The 12,607-nt window shown below is 40.2% G+C and overlaps 1 protein-coding gene across 2 annotated transcripts in view; it reads right to left on the bottom strand.

Moving 5' to 3' along the window:
* The window catches only part of PLPP1 (phospholipid phosphatase 1), a 98,390-nt gene extending 86,047 nt beyond the window's left edge, over positions 1 to 12,343 (bottom strand). The window contains exon 1 of one of the 2 annotated variants that reach the window (XM_047760075.1): positions 11,888 to 12,343. In XM_047760075.1, coding sequence (XP_047616031.1) covers positions 11,888 to 11,945 — 58 coding nt within the window. In that variant the 5' untranslated portion in view covers positions 11,946 to 12,343. The remainder of the gene's footprint in view (positions 1 to 11,887) is intronic. The other variant, XM_047759985.1, reaches the window with a different exon arrangement.
* Positions 12,344 to 12,607: the final 264 nt, after the last annotated feature.

Genomic DNA, 12,607 nt, shown 5'->3' with positions numbered 1-12,607 from the left:
CCATAACCTGTCTAGCAAGTTTTGATAACATCACAAACTAAGAGACCGTTTCTCCAATTGGGCCATTGGGTCAGACAGAGGCAATATTTGGGAAAAAAATATATTCAAAATTCCTTTCTCTTATCAATGCCATTCTAGAAAATAGTAAAATACAATAAATGTCACTTGCTTCTGCTACACTGCATAGCAATGCTAGATATATTTTCCAAATCAATTTAAGATGTCATTTGATAAAGTATTTTAATTAGCTTTTTAAGAAAAAAATATTATAAAAGTATCAATTTTAATTACATTTAGTCATATATTTAATATTTACATTTAGTCAAAGAGGCAGTTTGCCTCAATGAAGAAGACTATTAGCTAAAATTAGGACTATTCCAGAATACTGCAGATGGATGTGATCACTACATATTTATTTTTTAAACTCTATGGAAAGAGAAAAGGACAAATTCTTAATATCAAGAGAAGTTATGATGAGAACTGGTTATGTTTAGATGTACTGCAGCTACACTTCAACCTGCATTGTAAGTTATTAGCTTATGATCAGTTTATAATCAGGAAATAAAATCTTCATGTTTTATAATGTGAGTACCAAAAGAAGTTATGACTATCCAAACCATGCCATTCCCACTTCATACACATCTTTGTTTACTTCTATTTCTAGCTTGCTTTTCTCTCTCCAACTATGAACATTCATTTGGGTACCTTGTCTATGAGCTGTGGGCATACTGCTCACCTAGAAGTAAAACAAGAAGCTCTGAGTGAGGAATCTGATTCCAGAAAAAAATAGGTCAGAAGTAATCAAAAACATCTCCCACAGTGATCTAGGCACTAAAAACTAAAATATGAACCAGTTTCCAATTTAAATGCTGTGTAAACTGAACCTAGAACTACACAAAATAATGTTCTGAAAGAAAAGTCACCAGCACACAATATCAAATTTAAATAACAAATGGGGTCAGTGGTACCAAATTGGTTTATTAACTTAATAGTGATAATGATAATAACGACAGACCAGGGCTATGCTAAATACTTCACATACATTGTCTCATACATTATTTAATCTAATTTCACAGCACTATGAGGAAGGCACTATTATCATCATCTTTTTCCTCATTAGATGACTAAACTCATAGAGAATTAAAGCAACCTGCCCAATTTCGTACAGTTAATAGATAGAGCAAGAATTCCAACCCCATAAGAGTAGTTGATGCGAGAATATTGCCTATTCACTCATGTAACAAATATCTGAATGCCTACTATGTGCCACACAATTTCTAACTACCCACATTACAGTGTTTCCACCCGGGAGTATATAGATGGAGTCTAAGCCATCTACAGGAATTATTTCCAGAATTTAGCACTAACCAAAAGTAATGTTCCAAAAGCTTTACATTATCTCTGCTAGAAAGTAAAAACAATGGTTTCAGGAGAAATTGTTTTGGAATACAGATAGACTTCATTAAAATACCTACTTCTCTTTCCTTACAGGTTCTTGGGGATGGAGATGATGACTCTGTCTCACCCACTCTTAGTAACCCAAGTGCTATAACATACCAGCTACTCAACTTAGCACAGAGTATTCTCATTGTTATGAGTCGGCCTTCCAAAGTAAGCAAGAAGCTGTTTGAGATCCATGGAATTTGTTTTATTGTTTCACCCATTTTTGTATCCCCAGTGCTAGAGTTTACAATGAGGCTAATACCTCACAGAGTTTTGTGATGATTTCATGAGTTTATGTAAAATATTTACCAACGGTGCATTTACGCATTCAATAAAGAATGACTTTCCTCTCTTCTCAGTCACCTAAGCTGCCAACCCATCCCTCTTACTGCTGACGTAAATCAACCAAAAGGCAAGGCAAAACCTGGCTGAACAAGCTGCCAATTAACTCAAGAGCTCATCCGCTACACATTTCCTATATGTCATTTTCCTGGGCACCCCACCCTAAAAAAGACTTAGGAAACATTTCCAAACAGTGACAACTGAGAACTAAACCATGAGGTTCTAACTATATCTGCTGGAATGAGTTACCAAAGGTGACTGTGAACTCTATACACATGACTCATGACAAATGCCATAAAGAACAAAGGTCTTCTTTCCTGCATAGAAATGCCTACAACAATGCTATTTGAAGAAAAAGCTGTGTGCATGTTACTGAACAGGGCAAATCAGTTACATCTCCCACTCTGATATACTCTCTTAGCACACTCTTAGTAGTTATTAGGAGTTTGACATATGAAAAATTAAAGTACCTCCTCTGAACAGCAGACAAATGCTCAAAATATGATAAGCAGAAACTAACTCTGAAGCAAAATCATATAGAATAAAAATACTCGTAAAACATCCATGCCACCTGAAATAATCATTGCTCCTCATTTCTCAAGTCTGTACCAATCAATCTGAATTCAAAAGGTATAACCCTGTGATCCCTGGTTGGGGAACTTCAACATGCCACAAGCATGGCCAAAAATTTGTTAAAATAATAATAATCCTGGAGTTCCCTGCTGGCTCAGTGAGTTAACAATTGTGTTGTTACAGCTGTGGCTTGGGTCACTGCTGTAGCACAGGTTCAATCCCTGGCTGGGAAGCCTCCACATGCCAAAAATAAAGTTATAATCCTTAAAATGGATTTCCCAATTCCTAACCATACCACTTCTTAGCTGGGTTCCACTGAGAGTTTCCCAACTACTCCAGGCCTCAGTTCCATCATCTATAAAATGGAGATGACCAAGCTATCCTCCCTGAGCAGGTTGCTGAGAGGGCTCATGGACACACAGACCCTAGTGAACGCTAAATAACTGTCAGTTATTATTGTTATCCACTCTGACATTTAGAAATAAGTTGCAGAGTTCACTATTAAAAACACCACGATACATATTATATTCCACGCACACTAGTCTCTTTCTGTTACAAAATGCCCTTTGCCTCTTTGGCCCTTAATATCTGCTCTTCCCTATGCCTGGAATCAGCTTCTTCATCTCTCCCATGACCAACTTACTTTCATCCTTAGATCTGAATCCAAATATCCCCTTCTCAGAGAAGCCTTCCTTGAGACTGCCACCCCCCCAACATCTCACTTTCTTCTAACCTTATTTTCATTCTTCCATGGAATTCACAAACATCTGTTACTGTCTCATATATTAGCTTACCTTTTTCAGTGATAGCTTACCTTTTTCAGTGATATTTACAGCTCCTACCATTGTACTAAGCATGTAATAGCTAATATAAAAATAAATGAAAGATGTTGCAAAGTCAAATATTTTAAAAACTTACCGTGTTAAACACAACATTAAAAAGTCATTATCAGGGAGTTCCCATTGTGGCCCAGTGGAAACAAATTCGACTAGGAACCATGAGGTGGCAGGTTCGATCCTTGGCCTCGATCAGTGGGTTAAGGATCTGGCATTGCCGTGAGCTGTGGTATGGGTTGCAGATGCGGCTAGGATACCGCGTTGCTGTGGCTGTGCCATAGGCCGGCAACTGTAGCTCCGCTTAGACTGCTAGCCTGGGAATCTCCATATACTGTGGGTGTGGCCCTAAAAAGACCAAAAAAAAAAAAAAAAAGCCCCCCCCCCCCCCCCAAAAATCATTATCAGGTTAACATAAGTCAAAATAAGTATCTGGCTGAAAAAACAAGACTAAGAGGAAGAAGGGGTATGGAAAAGTATTACACAATAGTTTTTTAGGAATATTAAATCTACCTTTTACTTGGTCACTCAATCATTTCCAAGGACTGGGCAATAAAAATAGTGAAGGTGACTAGTGCCATTTTCTTGATTAAGTGGAAATTCAAGACTTAACTCCTATGTAAAGTAACACCTTTTCCATTAGTTTAATTATATTCTACCACAGACTATACAGATCAACTTTCACCATAGGTGGGATTACCACCACCTGAAGATCATATATGTGGTTTTTACACATGACTGATAAAATACTACTATTTCAAGACATTCTGTACCCTTCAAAGACATTCCATGAGCACTCATGGAAAATGTTTTAAAGTTTGTGTTTTTGTCCTTAATAAAAAATACACGGATGTTATTTTTACTAAAATAATTGTTATGTTATACTTATAGTAGGATTATAGAGGATAAATTTTATTTGACAAACATATTATGCACATCAAGCGTAAGGCACTGCTCTAAGCCCTTTACATATTGACTCATTTGAGCCTCACAACCACCACAAAAGGTAGGTACTTTTATCACTACAGAGCTAATGCAACAGAGGCACAAAGTGGAAATGTGCCCAAGGTCACACAGTAAATGAAGGAGCTGAAATTTGAACCCAGGTAGTCTGGATCCAAAGTCCATCACTAAACTATGCTGCTTCCCTAATGTTTAAAAGAAAAATCCACAGTTCATAAAGAAAAATTTATATATAAAGTCATTCCCAACGTTAGACTAGTTTCGGTTAACTTAAAAACAACTCTGTCTGAGCCATCTGGGCTTTAAAGCTAGACAGCAAGAAGACTTAAGGGAAGAAAGAAAGCAGGAGGGAGGGGAAATAGTGAATGAAAAATAAGGTAAGTATTCGGTTCAGTTAACTTAAAAACAACTCTGTCTGAGCCATCTGGGCTTTAAAGCTAGACAGCAAGAAGACTGAAGGGAAGAAAGAAAGCAGGAGGGAGGGGAAATAGTGAATGAAAAATAAGGTAAGTATTCGGGATGGATTAGCAATGGGATCCTGCTGTGTAGCACTGGAAACTCTGTCTAGTCACTTATGACGGAACACGTAATGTGAATAAAAAGAATGTATACATGTAAGTGTAACTGGGTCACCATGCTGTACAGTATAAATATATATATATAAATGATAAAAATATATATATTTATATATAATATATAATATATTATATTTATATAATATATAATATATTATATTTATATAATATATAATATATATAATATATAATATATTATATTTATATAATATATAATATATAATATATTATATTTATATAAATATAATATATAATATATATATAATAAGTAAATAAAATAAAAGTAAGTAGAAAAAGGAGGACAAAAGGAAAGAAGAAAACTACTAGCAACTGCTGTTAATATCTGAATGAATGCTTTTTTGGAAAGAAAATAAGAAAAGAGATAAGACCATCAACAGATAAATGGATAAGAAGATGTGGTACATATGTACAATGGAATACTACTCAGCTATAAAAAAAAAGAACAAAATAATGTCATTTGCAGCAACACAAATGTATGATAACTAGAGGTTATCATACTAAGCGAATTCAGAAAGAGAAAGACAAATACTGTATGATATCACTTATATGTGGAAACTAAAATATGGCACAAATAGGAGTTTCCATCGTAGCACATCGCAAACGAATCTAACAGGGAAACATGAGGTTGTAGGTTTGATCCCTGGCCTCGCTCAGTGGATTAAGAATCCAGTGTCGCTGTGAGCTGTGATGTAGGTCACAGACACGAGTCGGATCCTGAATTGCTGTGGCTGAGGCATAGGCCAGCAGCTGTAGTTCCAACTGGACCCCTAGCCTGGGAATCTCCATATGCCACAGGTGCAGCCCTAAAAAGCAAAAAATAAATAAACAAAATATGGCACAAATGAACTTTTATGAAACAGAAACAGACCCACAGACATAGAGAACAGACTTGTGTTTGCCAGAGGATGGCAGGGGCGGCAGAGAGAGAGGGATGGATTGGGAGTATGGGGTTAGCAGATGCAAACTATTATATACAGAACAGATAAACAACAAGGTCCTACTGTATATCACAGGGAACTATATTCAACATTCTGTGATAAACCAGAATATTTTTAAAAATACATACATACAAAAACTGAATCACTTTGCTGTACAGCAGAAATTAATACAACATTGTAAATCAACTATATTTCAATTAAAAAAAAAAAAGAGTTTCTGCTGTGGCTCAGTGGATTAAGTATCTGGCGTTGCCACAGTGTTGTCACAGCTGCAGCTCAGATTTGACCCCTGGCCCAGGAACTTCCATGTGCCACGAGTGTGGCAAAAAAAAAAGTAAAAAGGAAAAAAAGGAAGGAAGAACGAAAAGAAGGGAGGGAGGGAGGGAAGAAGGAAGAAAGGAGGTAGGAAGGAAGGAAAGACATAAATCAGTGTCTCTATAATCCCTAACAACTTTATTACACAGACTGTACATTTCCATCCCAAATCCCAGATTAAGCCACCTAAATTAGGAGGAAGCAGGCAATTAACATTACAAAAAAATAGAAGCTACAGTGCTCCCAGTGCTCAATGTTAATTGGTTCACTTAAAATGTAGGCATTCAGTGATTTTTCTGCCAACTTCTTTTTTAGTAGGATAAACATTAACAATTTAAACTTTAATTTCTTATCCAAAAGAATCAGAATAATTCCACAAGCTGAGTAACACATATGAAACTTTGGTAGAACTCAGCCAAAAATGACTAAACAAGAAAGAAATTAATAAACATGCATAGCATGCCCATGAGTTCCCCAAAGAATGTAATTCAAAGAGAATATAAAAGAAAAATTTACTTTTCATAAAAGCTACAGAGGGAAATATTCTCTTAATATTTCCATACTCTATTCCAACTAAGGTAAATTTAAGTTGAAAGTCAACTGTATAAAACCAACCAGAGCCAAATACTATCAGTTTCCTCCAGGTATCTGCTTTTGTTCCAAACTGGCCATTTAAATGTAGAAAAAACCTTGTAACAGAAGGCCAGTATGACCCAAGAATATGCCAGTGTGACAAACTTTTGTTCATTTTTTGAGATTCCTTCCCTCTCTCTGCAGCTAAGAGGAAAGAGAAAAGTTATATAAAACAGAGAAACAAAAGCAGTAAACTTTCATCAGAAGCAAAAGCTTGCTTCATAGAAGTTAACAGAAGTTGAAATGGCAAGTAATCAGGATAATCACTGTGTCCTATTCATTTACTAACTTTTTACTTATTTTTCTCTTTGGTATCTAACAGAATGCCTAGCACCTACTAAATATTAAACAAATACATACCTAAGAATTAGTGAATGAACAAATAAATTTTAAGAGAAAAGGGAAGGCTGGAGACTATTTAACAAGAGATTCTTTCACTAAATATTTGATTTTTTCCTTAAGGGTCCGGAAAGGCGGCACTTCTTAGGGGTAAGACTTAAGGGGCAGAATGTCAGCATAATTACTGAGGAAGAGTAAGCAACAGGGATTCCACAACCACTTAGTATAGCTGCCAATGTTTTTGCTGTCAGATTTTCCTCTAAATGGAAATGATTTGGCGTAATGGTGATACCACACTTGGAGCATGCTTAGATAACCATGACCCCCTCCCTTACGGGAAAGCCAATGTTGGCGCCCGTGACCTCCTGTTATCACCTGCTATCATGGGCAACTGTAACCGATGTCAAGTGCAGAAAGGGAAGCTACCTCAGATGTGCTTTGGCCATAACATGAGTATTATCAGCAAGGCCCTGGCAAAAGACAGCACATTCAAATAAGGTGTTCAAGAGAATTTACTGAAGGAACCATCTTCAAAAGTATAGTCGGGGTTTAGGGAAAGCACCAAGGGATGGTGGAATATTTCCAGGACAGCAACGTCAGGAAGCCATTATCATCTCTGGGCCTAAAGGTGCATGTAAAGAGTTACTGTAACACAGAAAAGTCTGTAACTGTCGCTGGCTGACAGAGAAGGCCACTGCATAGAGGGTGTGACCTACTCACAAAACATGAAACAGCTCTGGCAACACAAATCCAGCAGAGGTAAACTGGCTCTGCCAGGCCTCCTGCTCTTGTCCCATTGGTCAAAGCCATCAAGAAACCAAAGAGCAAGAGCCTAGTTGATGTCATCCACAGAAGAAGCTTCCCAGAGCACAGAGCAGGGTGGAGAAAAGATCTGGAGGGGCAAGAGGAGAATGCACAATACGGAAAGGTATTGCAAATAACTGCCACCCAGGAAAACACAGGCACATAAAAAGGTTGCTAGTTTCACCTAAATCTTCTTGCTATCATGGGATATCTTCAAACAAGTCATAAACATAGGTACTTACTTGGGTTCCTATGGCCCTATATCAACTTGAGGAGGGAAAAACACAAGATTCTAAGAGTAATCACAGGTAATTTTTGTCATTTCTGCATCTCTAAGAGTAAACAGACAATCAATCCATTTATCTATAATGGATCAGATCTAAAACAACTTTCTTCTCCCTACTCAAAGGGCATCTATTCCATACCTTCATTATTATATTTATCATGATGTATTGTAACCTCTTGTTTGTTTTTCCTTCATTGGACTCTGCTCCTTTAGGTCAGGGATTGTCTTATTCATCTTTGTATCCCCAGCACCTAACATGGACTTGGCACAAAGTTAGCCTTCAACCAATGTGCACTGAATCAACTAGTAGTCCAATCAGTGTACATTAACTGGCAGCCTAATACCAGGGTGGATAAAATCTAAAATGACCCTCAGCTATTACACTCAAATAATTTTATTCAGGACACATACCATTCCCTGCAGAGCAGCTTTTCTTGTGTGCTCAGATGATCTTCATGGCCTTTTCTATGATCACAGAACTCATTACCAAAAGAGCAAAGAAAGATGGCAAGACTACACTGCATTTCAGAAAGGAATCAAATACACATCATCTCTCAAAATCTCACTCTTTTTCCAAAAACTGACCAGATCCACTGACCAGAGCCAGATTATATAATATCCTCTACGTAATTTGGTATATTATATAGTGGAATCCATGTTTCATAGTGATGACAATAATCACTTAGGAGTACATGCTGGTACACATGCGTGCACAGCTCACACACACAAAGTCATATTTAACTATCAGTGCAACAGACATTACCCTCTGTAAAGTAGCCATGTAACAATCACAACATCATCATATTAATGGATACACTGTATGATGTTGGAGTCATCATTAACAGAACCTGGAACACATTCACATTATAATTATGAATCACTTTCTCAGAACCCTGTACTTATGAAGTGCTTAATCATGTTTTGTTGGTTTAGTCAACTCTTACCTGTAGTTCTCCACAGAAAAAGAAAAAAGTTAATGCTAAGTTGATAGTCCTCTTTGAGCTACCACAATTTTAGGCTGCCAATCTCATGCTGTCAGTAAGGTGAATAAAGACCAAATTTAAAATCATCTTTAGACTCCCTAGAAAGATGAGTTTACAATAAAAAATATATTACCTCCCATAAGTCAGCATGAAAAAGTTTTCTATCTCTAGCATCACTATTGTCCTTCATTGTTGTTTGTAACGGAGTGTTGACATTGCTAAATCTAATGTCATCTTATATATCTAATAAGTCAGTACTTCATTATCTATTTAGGAAAAGGGAATTCTGGGCTTATCTTGACAATACACTAAAATACTTGAAAACTCTAGCAATACAAAAACAAATAAAAAGTGTTTCAAATAGATCTATCCTTTCCTAAAACATAGTTAATGTGTAAGTCCCCAAAACAAGCTTTTCCCATAATCACCTAGGATTTTTAAAATCATAAACACAATTTTATCTCTTTTGAGAGCCATCATAAATCCTGCAACTGTCAGGTAAATATAGCAATAAAAATTACTCATATCTCCATAAGACAATTATATGATGTTTACATCATGCTGAAAACAGACTAAAAGAACCTACAATTCATAAAGCTGCACTGTATATAGGTTCCTCCATTATACATGAATTAAACAAAACAAAACATAGATCTACCAAATGACTTTGTGTTTAATAATATTCAACTACTTCAAAGCAGTATTATGCTTCATCTATCCTGGTTCAGTGCTTGACCGAAAGAAAAAACATGATGTTTATTTCATTAATTAGTAACTCCCATGAGGTAGGAGAAGGGCAAGTTTAAATATAATTCTGAAAGTACACTATGTGGCAATGATAGGATAACATCCTTTTTTTTTTTTTTTTTTTTTTCTGGCCATACCAGCAGCATATAGAAGTTTCCAGGCTATGGGTGGAATTGGAGCTACAGCTCCCGTCCTACATCACAGCTCTCAGCAACACTGGATCCCCAACCCACTGAACAAGAAGGCCAGGGACTGAACCCCTCATCCACATGCATACTAGTCAGATTCATTTCTGCTGCACCACAATGGAAACTCCAACATCCAATATTTCTGAATTACCAAAGTTACTTTTTTTTTTTTGTCTTTTTGCCTTTTCTAGGGCCGTACCTGTGGCACATGGAGGGAGATTCCCAGGCTAGGCGTCTAATTGGAGCTGTAGCTGCTGGCCTACACAGAAGTTCACGGCAATGCCCGACTCTTAACCCACTGAGCAAGGCCAGGGATCGAACCCACAACCTCATGGTTCCTAGTCGGATTCGTTAACCACTGAGCCACGATGGGAACTCCATGAATTACCAAAGTTACTTCTAACTGAATGTTTTCCTCTCCCTTGAGTAAAATATAAATGAAATTGTTTTAACAAATCTCTGAGTATAAGTTTAAACCCGTTTTAAACTATAACATTTTTACCAAGGTAAACTTTTCATTGCAAATAAGTTTGAATGTACTTAATGTAATTATGACTATGTCAGAAGTGATATCTGAAAGGATTACCTGTGTTTCCATAAAAATAATGTTCGAAAATCGTGTTTCCCTTTCCTAAACTTCACTGTGAAGTAGTTATACAGTAAGTGTCTTGGTAAATAATAAAGATGTTTCATAAGTACAAAAAAATTTTTCTCAAAAAACAGGTAACAAAATTTCTAAAAATTCGCCAAGACTACAAGCACCTTAAATGGTCAAGTCTGAGGCAGGACAGTGGAATACTGGATTAAAACTGGGGGAAACGTCCCATCACTGAAAAGGCATTATGCAGACCTGCATCTAGGATGCTAAAATCACAGCTCTCCAATGCTGAAAACTTGCCAATACCATTACTTCGATACTCAGACATGAGTAGGGCTACCCAAACCTTGAACAGGTCTTCTTGTCATTTTTTCCATTGCATATAAATAGCTCAAAGATATTGCCTTACACAACACATAAAAAAGGCGAAAGTCTCTCCTTCCAATACCGATCCCTCCCTCATCCAGATGACTTCAATTCTTTCTTGCCAAAAGAAAGAAGCAACTGGCAATCAGAACCCCCACCACTGAACTCTTCCGTCAGAAGGACAACGCCGAATTTGCTGCAGCCAAAGAAATGTCTAGTGCTCCTTGTGGGCTCTCACAGGACATGGAAAGCTACACGATGGCAAGGTCTGTGCAGAGAAGGAAACTGAAGCTCTGGGACACACCACCCCCACCCCATCCCCTAAAAAAGCGAGCTATCCAGACCGATAGCCAGAAACCTGGCATCATCACACCCACTTACAGCCTGACAATTTACAACGCGGTAACACCTTCTAATTAGGAACGTTGTTGTCTCCTACAGACGAAAAATTAAACTGCTTCCCACAGGTAAGATAAACCAAGAACTGGAGCCGGTTAGCGAGAACCCCCAATGCATCAAACCTCAGGTTTCGCTACTGAACCTGATGAGCCAGCGACCAACCTTCCCTACACCAGAGAGGGGAGGAGCCCACCCTCCTGGCTGGGAGTGGATCGAGAAACAGAGGACAGGAGAGAAGGGATGGAGAGCAGAGACGTGAACAGCGTCCAAGCAGGGTGGGCTCAGCGTACCGGGGGGCGACAGGCAGACAGCGGCGGCCACGCGGGAGCCGGGGTTCAGGCTGCGAAGCGGGGTCCCAAGGCCGCGGAAGCCGCCCCCAGCTTTTCGCCCGGCAAGGCTCGCACCTCAGGCACACACACCCTCCACGCCCGCCAGCGGCTCTCGGCCATTCCCCTCCCAGCGGGCGCACGCCCGCACCCACCGGTGCACCCCACCCCGGGCTCGCGCGCACACGCCCCTCGAGCGGGCGACGCGTACGTACCCAGCAACACGCAGAGCACATCGAGGGCCACGTACGGCAGCCGCGTCTTGTCAAACATGGTCTCGGCGTGGGCGGCGGCGGGGGCACCCGACTCACGAGACCCGGCCGGGGACTGGCAACTGCTCTTCCCAGACCGGGGAGAGCAGCCAAGGGTTGACGGCGGCTCGGAGGCGCTCTGACGAGCAGCAATGGCGCCCGCGACCCCTCCCCTCGCAACTCCCGCAACTACTCAGTCGGGGCCAAGACGCTCGCGTGCCCGTCACGGCGGCTCGGTTGCCTCAGGCCCTCCTTGTGGGTTCTGGCCCGCCCCGGCCGCCCGCTGTCCAGATCGAGACACCCTCTCCAATAGGCGGGGCGTCGGACTCGTGCTTTAAGGATGGGGACCGGTAGGGAGGAGGAACACAAGCTTAGCCCCTCCCGCGGAGCACCGCGGGACCGGCCTGCGCGCGGCCTCGCGGGCTGAGGGAGTGCGGCAGAGGCGGAGGGGCCAGTGAGGGGCGAGGGGCGGGGCCGGGGAAACTCCAAGCCCGGAGCGCCAACCAATCGGCACCGCCCGCCCCGCCCCTCCCAACCTGCGGGCCCCGCCCCTGAAGTGGGACGCGCGGCAGACGGGCGGAGCGTGGGGGCACCTTCCTTGCTGTGCGAGGAACGTCTCTCCGATCTGCTTTCGGATGGGGATCGCCGAACCTGGCCTCCTCATCCCTGGCTGAAGGTCGTTGC

Source organism: Phacochoerus africanus, chromosome 1, assembly GCF_016906955.1.
Source record: "Phacochoerus africanus isolate WHEZ1 chromosome 1, ROS_Pafr_v1, whole genome shotgun sequence".
NCBI lineage: Eukaryota > Metazoa > Chordata > Mammalia > Artiodactyla > Suidae > Phacochoerus > Phacochoerus africanus.
The sequence above is the reverse complement of the archived record's forward strand: the minus strand, read 5'-3'. Positions and strand labels throughout refer to the sequence as shown.